This window comes from Nothobranchius furzeri, chromosome 2, assembly GCF_043380555.1.
Source record: "Nothobranchius furzeri strain GRZ-AD chromosome 2, NfurGRZ-RIMD1, whole genome shotgun sequence".
Taxonomy (NCBI): domain Eukaryota; kingdom Metazoa; phylum Chordata; class Actinopteri; order Cyprinodontiformes; family Nothobranchiidae; genus Nothobranchius; species Nothobranchius furzeri.
In genome coordinates, this window is record NC_091742.1 from 24,274,323 (window position 1) to 24,288,359 (window position 14,037).

Genomic DNA, 14,037 nt, shown 5'->3' on the forward strand with positions numbered 1-14,037 from the left:
GTTTATATTAAGCCAGGAGTCAAAATGTGCAGCTGCAGCAACCAATACCCTTTCCTAAAGCATGACTAATGGCAAATCCAATAAGTGATGTCAAACCCTTTTCTGTGAAGAAAAACTACCATTTGCAATCAGTCATAATCTCTACTGAGGAGTTGAGCCTTCATCTGGTCAGCTTAGGACAGGGTAGAAACTTTAGCACCAATCATTAAAAGATTTAGATGGTTGTATAACTTAATTTCATACATTTATGATCATTCCACTCTGTAAAATACATGTTAACCATTAACTATCAGAAGCTTCAAAGGAAATAGGCTAAACTGAGACTGTTTAAGACCATATCTTTGCTAATGTTCCAGTTTTCTTACAACCCTAAACCTTGTTGCAAGGTGAATTGTTTGCCGCTTTAAATTCCCAATCGCATCCAACATCCCTCGTACAGGAAAGGATACGAAGTCTTAGGTGTGTTCTTGCTGTGTCTTTCTAAATCCATGCTTTCGTTCTTTTTTACACACAGAAACAGTTTTGTTTACCTGTTTGTAGCGTCGGAGAGGGGAGAGCGGGCAGTAGAGGGCGACAACGTCCTCTGCTGCCCGCAGATAAACGGAGAAGGAAGTGACGCGCCACCATCAGCGTCAGCCTGAAGAAGCCGGCAGCCATCGGCGAAACTGTAGCTACAAACAGGTAAACAAAACTGTTTCTGTGTTTAAAAAAGAACGAAAGCATGGAAGGATACGAAGTACACTGCAGTGTAAAAGGTGGTCCTATCCCAGGAGTCTGCTGTCTGTCATGTGTCATGACTCCATCAGCACTGTTGACCCGCATGGATTTTAAAATCACGATATTGCTGTTGTAATTTATTAGAGCTGAACCACGTGTCGTGATGTGGGAATGAACCTCATTATACAAAGTTAAATCACTACAGATAACGCCGTCCCGCCGTGTGAGGTAAAGATTACCAGGACCAAGGGTTGACATTCGAGATTTTCATCATCTTTTTAATGTGTCAGATGATTTATTGCACTTTCAGAAAGATTGTAGGTTACAAACATGTTCTGCATATTAGTTTGAGACAAAAATACGCATTCTCTAAACCAACATGGTTGCTATGTAGTCATGGTTTGGCACAAACCACCTCTGCAGGTTATAGAGGCTTCATTAAAAATAAAGAACTATTAAATAAATGAGGGCACAAGACTGGTCTGGCCAGTGGTCCAAAAGGGAACTTAATATATGAATTGGAACAAGATCATTAACAGTAGCTTGATGTCCTCTGCACTAGATACAAGGGGACAAGCAGATCAGGGTTTGGGGATGTGGGCTTAACAGTTAAAGCAGCCAGCCAATTTACAATAAGCTTCTTTGGTCCACAGAGAGGATTTGACGCAGAATGATCCAGAGGTAAACTGTGTTACTGACCTCATCTCAATCCTCATATGGAAGAAGGTATTAGAGTTGTTTGTGATGCGGGCCAACTGAACTATACAGTTATATTCCACATCATGCTTTTAGCAAATTTGTAAACAACACGTGCGTTCCATTTTCAATTACTGCACAGGGATGTCTTTTAGCTATGAAGAAAAAAGGAGTGGATCCAAGGCCTGATTCGGGGAATGCACCAGATGTGAAAGCTGATACCATTAATAATAATAATTTAAACTCTTGACTTCTGTTCTGCATCTTTGTGCTGTGCCAGTCGACGCACAGCACATTGTGGAAGTTTGCACAGCAAAACTTTTGCAAAGGCTCAGGTTCAGCTAGGGTTTAGCTTTGATTGCAGAGCAGTATGATGTACATTTATGTAGCCAATAGACGCATCCAAGAGGAAGCAGACGGGCGCTCTCAAAAGAGTCTCACACCAGTCTGAAATGTTCACACCAAGATGCACTTTGGATCATCATTTTCAAGCATGAGTGCACACACACACACACACACACACACACACACACACACATGTTGGGATGGAGCATTTTTTAAGCATAGTTTAGCAATATTAAAGCTGACAGAACACCATAATCTACAAACTGGAACTTCTTATTGTCCTCTTGTAGTTTTGAAAAAAAAAATAAAAGAAGAACTATTTGACACAAAACTCAATGTAATCTGTTGTGGAAAACTATACTTGCTGCAGGGTTCGCAACCAAGATGTATACCTCCTTTTGAGTACAAGCTGTTTGAATTTTCTGTGAAAGTCCATCGATCCCTTTGGCTTTGGAAGAAAATCTGAATATTAGAACCAAAGTTAAGCTCTCTCTATGGATGCTTTATATGGTTCTTATTGTTAAAGGGACTTTACGGACTTTTGAATTTTTATGCTCGCGATTGCCCCCTCAGGCCAAAAGCGCAACGGCAGCTTCAGTAGTAGGCTCGTGCACGAGGAGCGCATGCTGTACGTGCACACTCCTTAACGAAAATAACAGCTGAGACAGTCCTGTGTGTGTGTGTGTATGAGCGTGTGTGTGGCCCGGAGGACAGAGGACAGGAGAACGCGCAGCTAATTAATTAAATAATTTGGTTCTGTACCTTTCTCTTCAGCACAGCCGACAAAGGTTTATGATGGGTCAGTCCTCCTGCATGCTCAGATCATTCCCTTCCCTTGCTTGAAAATTTGTTCCAAAATGAAAGTTGAACCCACATCTTTTTTATCTGTGAATTCAATGCCGTTCGGCGAGTCTCAAATAAAAATTTGGGCATCTTACTGTAAAAAATATACCATTAATGTAAAAAAAAACTCTAAATGAACCATGTTCACACCCAGAAGACCCTTCACAACACAATCAGTCTTTCACCCATGCACGTTGGTGGTGATGAGCTACAATGTAGCCACAGCTGCCCTGAGATGCACTGATGGAAGCAAGACTGCCAAACACTGGCACCACCAGTCTCTATGACCTGCTCTAGCAGGTAAGGCAGCTTAAGTTTTTTGCCCAAAGACACAACAGCAGCATTTCTGCCGAGAGCTGGGATCAAACCTGCAACCTTCCGATTGCTGGACAACCCGCTCTATCTCCTGAGCTACTGCTGCCACAAAAACACAACAAAGACGGACATGGTGGTAATGTAGTACATTCTGCTCAGTTGCCCACTTTTTGTTCGAACTCTAAACCCAAAAGCTGAGAGCAGCAAGGCAGCAAGGCAGCAAGGCAGCAGGCGGAGGTTCTGGAGCAACCGGTGAGTCCACCCCTTAGCTAATCAGTAACCGACAGTGGCTGATGCCACATTTTGGGCCCAGCTTGGTTTGCTTGGAACCACCATTAAGCAGATACTGAAAAGTGACTGGAAACCTTGGACCTATTTCTGGTGGAAATGCCATCCATCTGAACCAAATCAATTCAAGACACTCTGATTAAGTACTGATGGAAATTCTCCATTAATATATTTCTAAATTTCCAGAGGGGTTCTAAAGAAAGAGATCTGAGAGTGGAATCCTGTCAATCCACACTGTAAATTATTATTATTTTTTAAATACATACATTTTACATTAAAACACCGGCAGCTGGTGTTGCCTGAATGGTACTGTAAAATCACTGTGTAAAACGTTTTTCTTTTACAGTAAGGTATTTTGATTGTAGTTTTTACAACCGGGAAAGGGTGGCTTGCCAACTCCGGGTCGGGAGAGAGGTCGTACCTCAAATTGAGGAGTTTAAGTATCTCGGGGGTCTTGTTCACGAGTGACGGTAGGAGGGATCGGGAGATCGACAGGTGGATTGGTTTGGCGTCTGCAGTGATGCAGACGCTGAGCTGATCTGTCATGGTGAAGAGGGAGCTGAGCCAGAAAGCCAGGCTCTCGGTTTACCGGTTGATCTACGTCCCAATCCTCACCTATGGTCCAGAGCTTTGGGTAATGACCGAAAGAACAAGATTGCGGATAAAAGCGGCCAAAATGAGTTTCCTCCATAGGGTGGCCGGGCTCAGCCTTAGAGATAGGGTGAGGAGCTCGGACATTTGGGAGGGACTCGGAGTAGAACCGCTGCTCCTCCGGATCGAAAGGAGTCAGTTGAGGTGGTTTGGGCATCTGGTCAGGATTCCCCCTGGGCGCCTCCCTGGGGAGGTGTTTCGGGCATGTCCTGCCGGCAGGAGGCCCCCGGGTTGACCCAGGACACGTTGGAGAGGTTACATCTCCAATCTGGTCCGGGAACGCCTTGGGGTCCTGCTAGAGGAGCTGGTGGAGGTGGCCAGGGTGAGGACGGTCTGGAGCTCCCTAGTTGCGATGCTGCCCCCGCGACCCGGACCCGGATAAGCGGAGGAAGATGACGACGACGGTTAAAAATGGTGCTGAAGACAGTAATTTACTGTAGAAGAAAATGTTTATCATGAGGAAAAAACATTGTTTTACTGTTAGATGAACATGAAAATAATTTTTTTATTAAAATTGTGCCTCTAAAAACATTTCTTCCTCCTAAAAATTAAATCAAAGGGTTTTTCTCATTACCTTTCACCATTCAATTCATAGTATGAAGTTGGAATGCACATAATTAACCAGTTAACTGAACCAGTAAAGGCCATAGCTGGTTATAGTAGCTTTGCACGATTAATTGCTGTTTATGTCTTTCAACTGTGCTTGTGTGTAAAGTTGTAGCAGTAGGGTTGAGTTGGTAATGACGTATTGAACATCAGCACAGCTTTCACGAGTCAGGTTAAGAACAGACACTTCCATCTAATGGTTCAGCCAGACCTCACCTAAATGCCACTAAGCACACTGGGAAACAGGAAGTAAACTCACCCCTGCAACTGCTACAATGTATTTAGTGCCTCTAGAGGGTGCAAGAGTGCCACTATCAAATTACAATATTATATATGATAGTCGACTCAAACACCACCGAAGAAAAGGTGAGCTCATCACATGATCAAACAAATTTTATTTAAGTGATAATGTATAGTTTTTACCATTAATCAATGGAAATATCCATTGAAATGTTGTAAATGAATTAAAAGATACCCAGTTGTTGAAAAATATTGGTAGTTTCATAACATATAACCATAGAAATTGGGCCAAAAATACATGGGAGCTGGTCCAAGTGTCTGGGCGCCATCCATATTGGATGCCATGTTTTCTTCTACGGAAGTTACAAAACTTTCAGCATTATTAAACGTTATTCTTTTACACATTTACCTCTTCACTCGTTGCAAGGGATGAAAGAGAATTGGATGTTCTTGTAAGTTTCCTGGTGGTTTCACTCCCAAGGATTTTTTACTCTAATGGCCACCTGTTGGTAAGGTCTTACTTGAACACAAAAATAATGCTTGCTTGCAATGATTTAGATATCTACTGCCTCCTATTGCCAGGGAAAACACACACTGTCACTTTAATGTTTGCAGTTAACTGACTATTAACCGTTAAGAGTGTCAATAACTGGTCAAATTACAGCATACATCCATTACCAGCAATTATAAGCTGTATTGTTTTTCAGTAAATAAATGTAAAAATCATAGTGATTTACTGTTATTAACTTTAAGGACATTCTCCATTCAAACAATGATGCAAGAGTGCTTTACAGTAGGATTATGTCATTGTTTTCAAATAAAAAATGTACAAATTACTGTTTTGTTAACAAATTTATTTACTGTAACTTCACACAAAATCAGCAGTTTTAAATAGTTGAATAGTTGATGGGTTTTACAAGTCATGGTTTTACGGTTTATCACTGTTAAATATATGATAATTTTGTTACAAACACAGACCTATAACAAGACCTTTTGGTTCAAATCTTGGCAGCATTAATAAGAATGCATTCAAATTACGGGAGGTTCAGGTAATTAACAGCCATGTTGATATCAGTGACATGACTTAAGCGTTCACAAAAACAAGCTAAATAATGTGTTTAGACAGACGGGTCAAGTTAAATTATCTTGAATTGTGTGAATTGTTTCTAAAGTTTAACCAATACAAGATTTCCTTTCAGTTTCTTAAACACACTAAATAACTGAAGTTAAACTGTCAACGATTTGCGAGCGATTGTTAAACACAGCTGGAGTGTGTGTTGGATTTAAGTTCAAACGGTGTAAAGTCAGTACCCGTCTCTGCGGACTGATATTCTAAGTGATTACACTGGAGCTATCCGAAGCCCCATCAAGGTGGTACAAACTAATCCTTGAGGTGTTCTGGTAAAAAGTTCCACCATAACAAATATCTTGTTCTGTGTTGCGCTCAGCCATATGTCTTCATTTGGATCTCACAGAAGCTGCAGACGTCTGTCCGCTGTTCCCTTAGGAGGATGGAAGAAGAGATGGGCACGAGAACGACAGGCAAGGAAATGGGAACGTTGAGCAGGAGGAGAGGAGACAGAGTTATCCCTGGGCTTATTACGGTGGGGAAATGTAAGAGTTCCGATCCAAGGGAATGATGAAGGACTCTGTGGAGGAGGCCTCTGAGAACCAACAAAGACTGCTTTAGTTTCACTGGCAGAATGCATTTGCATAGCTTAGAAGCCAAAGCGTCTGAACCGGGGCTCATGAAAAGAAACCTCAGCAATTGCTTGGACTTCAATGCAAACGAGAAGAGAAGGAGAAAGACAGTGAAAGAGAAGTGGGATGTGGGGAGAGAAGGGGAAAAGGCAGTAGGAACCTTTTCCTCTTCAGTTACACAACACAAATGAGATCAGGGACATGTGAGCATCCCATGGAAGTTGTCTTTGACTGACTTTGATGCCAAGAGAACACGGTGAAGGCGGACCGTCTCCAGGAAAAGCAACAAGCACAAAGACATTTCCATGCAATCATAAGAGTCATGTCCTATTGTGGCACTTAGATTTTATCGTTTAGAGCTGTCACTACCATTGTACATAAAACACTTAATATGTTTAGAGACTTTATCGTGTGATTTCCCAAGACATGGAGAGATTTTGACCAAGCTAATTTCTGCAAAGCAACACAAGGAGGAGCAGAGTTTGGCCAAACTAAACAAAAACATAAAGGGAAACAAATCAAGAAAAGATGGGAGAGAAGGCGAGGGGAGCAGATGTTGTAAATTAGTGGCAACTCTCTTCCTCTCTCTTTGGCCCGCGGTCATGGAGGGATGACTAGCCTTCATCCATTTTCTTTAATGACTGTGGCAGCACCACTTAACACACTGGTATGTGATTTCTTCATTACCACATCATGATATCACCATTTAGTCGATGCTGATGGCATCGAGTGAAGCCCGGGGATAAAAATAACCAGCAAAGATCTAATTTCTGCTAAACGTGCTCACACATCTGCTCTTCGGTCAATTTAGAAAGAAAAACCTGAAAAATATGGTGTGGGAGAAACGAAAGAATTTGGTGTCTTTCACCTGTCTTGCAGAAATCCCTCACCCACAACATATGCCAGACTCTTTGGAGAATTGAACGCAAGCACTCATGTTTTGCAACTATCAATAATAAATGTTGACGTTTGAGCCGTGCCAATAGATTTTTTATCCATGCATCCTCCCCATGGAAGAGCAGTAAAACATGAGACAAACACAGGTCTTTATCAATGATGTCTCGCATTTTAAAATAATAGGGTATTCAAGAAAGTGATGACTCATCAATCCTTCTATGTGTGCCCTTTTCCTTTTATATCAATAGAAATGGCAAGATACCAGCAAATATGAAAAATCTTAGTGTTGGCTAAAAGAGGAAGTGATCTTCTCTCTGAGGAGATTTTCAGGTTGCACCATGTACACGCAAACACTGAGTTGAATACCCAAACAGCTCCATCTGCGTGTGTCCACCCCCTCCCCCCCATTCGCCTCCACTGTCCCCTTCTGCTTCTGCTGCTACAAGCCCGCTAGTCTACACGTACCACTCTGGCAACACCACGCCAAGCATTAAAGGCTGTGATTGCTTTTAATCAGTCTGCATCTTCGTCTGCACACACACACCCTGAAGCATGGACAGTTTGCTTACACCGAGGATCAACGGCTTTGATCTGATGCTCATGTGGATGGTTAGTCGCGTGTCAGCTGGGCCTGGATGTGTGCAGTGCACATTGAGACTAAGGCCTAGTCCACACGTAGCCGTTTTTTTTAAACGAATATCCGCCCCTCCAAAAACTTGCATCCACACCACCTCGTTTTAAAAAAAAAAAACTCTCTCCACACGTACCCGGATAAATACGTTGTTACGGACATGCCAGACCTGTAGGCGGCAGTACTTCCCCCGTTCTTAACCTCGTCCTTCGTCTGTGGTCTTCCGCAAGGAGCAGTAATTCCGCTTGCAAAAACAAACAAGCAAAAAGCGCTTGGACAATTGATAAAGCGAACGCAGCTCTGAGCACGTCCATGCTGTCGGCTAGTGTAAACACAGGTCGCACACGTGATGTCAGCATTTTTTTGTCGCGGAAAGTGACGTTGCGGACCTTAAAACTCCGGTTTTGTCTGTCCACACGCAGACACCAAAAAACGGAGAGAACGCAGATCTTCACTTTGGCCGGAGTTTTTAAAAAGATCCGTTTTCGTGTGGATGACAGGCCAAAACGTAGAAAAATATCTACGTTTTGGCAGATCCCCGGCTATGTGTAGACAGGGCCTGATTTAGTATAAATGAATATAGAATCAAGTGGGGCTAATGATCTCTACAAATATCAACTATAGATGGAACATCCAAAGAAACTTGTTGTGATGTCACTATCCATCGGGATGTTCGTGATGCTCCTTGGGCTGGCTGTGTTGGGTAAGCATAGACCGAAGGCCAGCTTTTTTTCATTTGCGTCATACAATTCAATAGTGTGGATAAATTGCAATCCACATGGATGTTATTTGTAGCAATTTAGTCATAAATTATTTCATTATTTCTCATTTTATTTGCAGTTTGGTGGCTAACACCTCCATTGCTCCTATCTTAATTTGAGGTTTGAAGCAACGTCCTGTGATATCTCTGTGACTACTTTAACACTATAGATTACACACACACACATATATATACATATATATATATATATATATATGCCAAGTTTTCTACCTAAACCTTTTATTTTCACATCAAAAAGATTTATGGGGGCTCGATCAAAGTGTAAAGCTGAGCAATTCAGAGAAAAAGATCATAAAGAATCTTAGAGCCGGTTCATTCGCGACCGAAACATCACTAGTCTACAGGTGGTTCAGAACGCCTGTGCTCGGCTTCTGACCAAGTCCTCCAAACACACCCACATCACCCCGCTTCTCCTACAGCTTCACTGGCCGCCAGTCAACATCAGGGTTCATTTCAAGATCCGGGGGCCTCATTTATCAAGCTTGCTTACGCACAAGACAGGGTCGGAAAACTGTGTAAGCAACTTTCCACGCAAACTTTGGGATTCATCAAAGAATACTTAGCGGAAAAATGTGCTCAACTTTAAGTTGACTAAGGACCTGGTTTACGCGCCTTTTGGACATGGAGAGCACCTGCAGCGCTGCTGCTGAGAAGGATAAAATTATGAAATCCTGCAGCATTATCACTTGTATTGCTTCGTTTTCACACAGAACAAGACCCCACCACATGCACACACACGCGCACACACACACACATACAGCCTGAAGCGCAGAATACGGAATGCAGATTATCAGCAGGGGGAAGGATTGAGACAGAATGTCATGCGTCTGTGACAGTGTGTGTCCTGTCACTGTGACCCGATTAATCATGCGCCCTGTCTACTTGGACGAGGGAGATCTCCGTTTGGCTGACTGGTTAGCGCTCGTGACTTTCTCTCGGGAGTCTGGGGATCGAATCCTTATCGGATCTTTTTTTTTTTATATCTGCCACAGATCTCTCTGAATAACTCAGCATTGACGGCTTCAGCAACGCTGTGCCACTCCGGATTTTCTTTTATTTGTTTTGCAAAAGCACTTCCTTTCATTTCTCCACCTCACCCACAAGTACCTCAATTTCTGCTTGTTAAATAGCGCTTCCTTGATCTGCGGTCGTGATCGAAATACTGCAACAAGCCGGCTTATGTATATGCATGAGATCCACAAGGCACTTTGCATTGGCAGTAAGTGGGCGTGGTGAGGGCGGGATGTGAGTAAAAAGCAGCTGACAACATTTGTAGATAGTTTCTGATTTGTGAAGCAGAGATTGCGTCCAGCTGTTCGTATTCCATGTTTGATAGATCACAAACCTACTTGGCATAAGTACTTTTTTTTTGCTGGGCTTAAGTACGGTTTTAGTAAAGATTTTATGCAATGATTGATAAATGAGACCCCTGGTTCTGGTCTATAGGGCCTTACATGGACAAGCACCATCTTACATTGGTGATCTTCTTAGTCCCTACACCCCCAGCAGGTCCCTGAGGTCCAGTGATCAAAGCCTACTGGTTGTGCAGCACCAGGCTAAAGGTCAAAGGTGACAGATCATTTGCTGCTGTGGCCCCCAGACTCTGGAACTCTCTCCCCCTGAGCCTGAGATCAGTGGACTCAGTGGTCTCCTTTAAAAAGCAGCTGAAGACTCACTTGTTCAAGCTGGCTTTTGTATGACCTTCTTCACCACTCTCTCTTTATTCTGCCCTCCCCACCTATTCCACCTTCCTCAGGATCCACTGATTTCCCTCTTTCCTATTCACTCTCTCTCTTTCTTAACATGTTTTAATCACAATTGTCTATTTTTTGCACATTTTAAATATATTTTGTAACCATTTTGTAAATTCTTTTTGATATTTTTACATTTTTTGTTTTTGTGAAGTGCCTCGTGATTTTTATCTTGAGGCGCTTTAGAAAAGATTTTTTTTCTTCTTCTTCTGCTTATTTTGAAATCTACAATGAGCAAGAGCCCCACAACTGTACAAACGGGTCTGAAATGTTTCTACATTTGCACAATTAAGTCATATTTTCAAGTATCAACGTAAAAGCATGCAAAGTTGGACTTTTGTTGGAGTGCAACGGATATTAAGAATTATGATGAACCGAAGTGAATTAAGTTTAAATTATTGTAGTTTTCCACTGGTTGTGTGTTGTCTGCACACATTTATTTCATTGGGAGACATTGATATCTGAAAAATATCAACAACCTGATTGGTTCATTGACAAAGTGCCTTTTTATGTGCTGTTGTGTGAGGAAGAAAGAGAAAAAGCATGCATGAATCAAAAAGTGGATGGAAAGCACTGGCATCAGTTGTGTTCTCTGATGTTCCTGCTTCTAGAAGATAATATCCTGGTGCACCATTGGTTAGATTCAGGCCCTGTCCACACGTAGCCGGGGATCTGCCAAAACGTAGATATTTTTCTACGTTTTGGCCTGTCATCCACACGAAAACGGAGTTTTTTCACACGAAAACGGATCTTTTTAAAAACTCCGGCCAAAGTGAAGATCTGCGTTTTCTCCGTTTTGGGTGTCTGCGTGTGGACAGACAAAACCGGAGTTTTAAGGTCCACAACGTCACTTTCTGCTGACATCACGTGTGCGACCTGTGTTTACACTAGCCGGCATCATGGAAGCCCTCAGAGCTGCGCTCACTTTATCAATTGTCCAAGCGCTTTCTGCTTGTTTGTTTTTGCAATCGGAATTACTGCTCCTTGCGGAAGACCACAGACGAAGGACGAGGTTAAGAACGGGGGAAGTACTGCCACCTACAGGTCTGGCATGTCCTTAACAACGTATTTATCCGGGTACGTGTGGACAGAGTTTGTTTTTAAAACGAGGTGGTGTGGATGCAAGTTTTTGGAGGGGCGGATATTCGTTTTCAAAAACCCCGGCTACGTGTGGACTAGGCCTCAGTACCATGACGGCTCCTGTCATGCTCACATTAACCTTCATTATAACTCACACTCGTAAAAGGTCTTAGTGCATGGCAACATGCAAAACCACATCACCACTGACCTCACCCTCTCTCTCTCTCTCTCTATGGCCTTTTGGTTTGGTCAGAGCTGCTGCTGCTGACAGATCACAAGGTTTCCTCTGAGTCCTACTCTCCTTGTACACATGAATCATTTTGTCCTCATAATTCTCTTACAGCTGCCACTGATGCTGCTGCAGCTGCGATAATGACGATTCATATAACATGTCACCTTTTTGCCACTGGTTGCAGTCAGACAGTGGTGGAATTCAAGCAGCAACAGATGAAAGCTTATAAAAAAAGGTGTTAAGTGATCTAGAAAAGCTGGAGAGCAAGAAAAAATGTGTTTGTGGACATTTTGATATGTGTAGCGTACTGATATATCATTTAGCACCTCAAAGCTCACATTATTTGACATGGTTTAAAGGTTCAAGGGTGCTACTTTCTCAAAATCTCCATTCTAAAATTAGACATTAAAGGGAGGCAACACAGAAAGTCATCTCTGACTGCATACTAAAAGCCACAGTCCAACAGATTCTAGAAAATGTCACTGTAGCTATAGTCCAGGTTGGAGACTGTGGGGAAGATCTACCAGGTTCTACTGTAATCATCCTTATATGATGCCTATAAATTTAGCCTGCTCACCAACCATACAGAGTGACGGATTGGATGAAAGAGGGGCCGTGCATGATTGGCTACACACTCGGTTTGCTATATAAACTGAGGGTTACATCCCCCCCACCCACCCACCCACCACCACCACCACCACCACCACCAATATGGCTCTCAGATCTGGCGCGTCAACCCCAACCGCGCGTCTGTGGCGCGTGGCTCAATGGAGAACCGGATTCCTATTCCAAGTCTGTTGTCTTACAAGGTCATCACATGGCTTCCGGAGCTCTCTCCGTTGAGTTGACTTACCGTACACTCCTTGGCAACGTACGCCTTCAACAATCAGCGCCAGTAGCCCCCAAAACGCGAGAATTAGATCCATCCTTTCACGTTAATCTCTGCATATCCAGCTCTCAGAGGGAAAAAGTCCTTTCCGGGGCGGCGAGGTGCACGGACGCGCCACTTTCTCCGACTAGGACCAATTTGGGGAGAAATTAGCCTGCGTGTTGGCACCAAACGTGGAATTTGGTGCGAAGATGCGGAGGATGAGAGGCAGGCAGGAGCGATCTGCAGAGAGGCCGGCCTTTTATTTTAATTTTTTATTTAATAAAATCCTCTATAGGCTTTTATGATTAAAACCTCCCCTCGTCTCCAGGGAGGTGCGCTCCTCCGACAGCCTCTTATGTGTTCTTTTTCAAGTTGACCAAAACCCCTGGAGGTACCAACGCGAATGGGCCCGCGGGTTCCGTCGCCGAGGCTCCATAGCTCCGGATCTAATCCAGCTGAGGTGCTCGGAGATGCCGCCAGACGAAGCTACACCATCACCCCCTCTCTGCGGAGCTGTCTAGTCCACCTTTTGCACGGATGAAGGCCGTCGGAGGAGAGAGCGCTCACTCAGTCACATCACGACCGACGCAAGACTCCTCTCTCCCGGTGGCGATGACAAGGGGAGGGTCCAGTCCGGTGGTGGAAGGATGGAGAAATGAAAGAATAACCAAAAGGAAGAAAAAAATAATCAAATGCGTTTTGCTCTGCAGCTCCTCGGAGATGCTCAGACCACTTTCTTCATTCTGCCGCGGTGACAGTTCAGCAATCAGTCACGTTGCAATATGTGCTTTACGCGTGGCACCGCAACCGGTCGGTCCGTGGCAACGTCAAGAGGTGCGTGGCTTCTCATCTGTATGGGAGGCTCGGCTCGGCGTCGGGGAAGGCAGGAGAGGCGCAGCTGCTGGATGCTGGGAGGGAGGAAAAGGAAGGAGGGAGAGAGAGAGGGAGAGGGAGAGCAGCATTGGAATTCAAGAGATCCCTGGCTTTAACGAACCTTTTCCAGTCACCACCTCTCCGCACATCTGTCTGCTCGCGATCCTTTCCTCTGTAGGAGGAGAGACCTTGTTCATACATGAGATCCTCCTTTTGACTTCAAAATAAAAACATGTCTGAGTTGGTTTTCAGCTCACACTGCGGCAAGATGATTTTTTTTTCCATAGCAACAAGTTTTTAAAACAGTAAGTGATTTCCAAATGGGGTGTCTGAACTGCCTCAGGGGGTCCTGCAGGCAGTTCCACGGGCCCCTATGCAAAATGAGAATATCTATGTAATTTTATTCTATTCTGCCATAGCTAATCAATAGAAAAAGTCAAGCTGGAGATTGATGAAACTGTCCTGATGGCGTGTTTCACCCTCAGTTTGAAAGTGACAAAAATATTCTAAGATTTGTAA

The 14,037-nt window shown here is 43.5% G+C and overlaps 1 protein-coding gene across 5 annotated transcripts in view; it reads right to left on the reverse strand.

The window, feature by feature from the left end:
- Window positions 1-13,790, reverse strand: part of LOC107378081 (MAM domain-containing glycosylphosphatidylinositol anchor protein 2) — a 342,732-nt gene extending 328,942 nt beyond the window's left edge. For 2 of the 5 annotated variants that reach the window (XM_015948099.3, XM_015948098.3), the window contains exon 1: window positions 12,628-13,785. In XM_015948099.3, coding sequence (XP_015803585.1) covers window positions 12,628-12,700 — 73 coding nt within the window. In that variant the 5' untranslated portion in view covers window positions 12,701-13,785. Of the gene's footprint in view, window positions 1-12,627 lie in introns of all 5 variants that reach the window. The other 3 variants (XM_070545140.1, XM_054748447.2, XM_054748448.2) reach the window with 3 other exon arrangements.
- Between the last annotated feature and the right edge of the window lie 247 nt (window positions 13,791-14,037).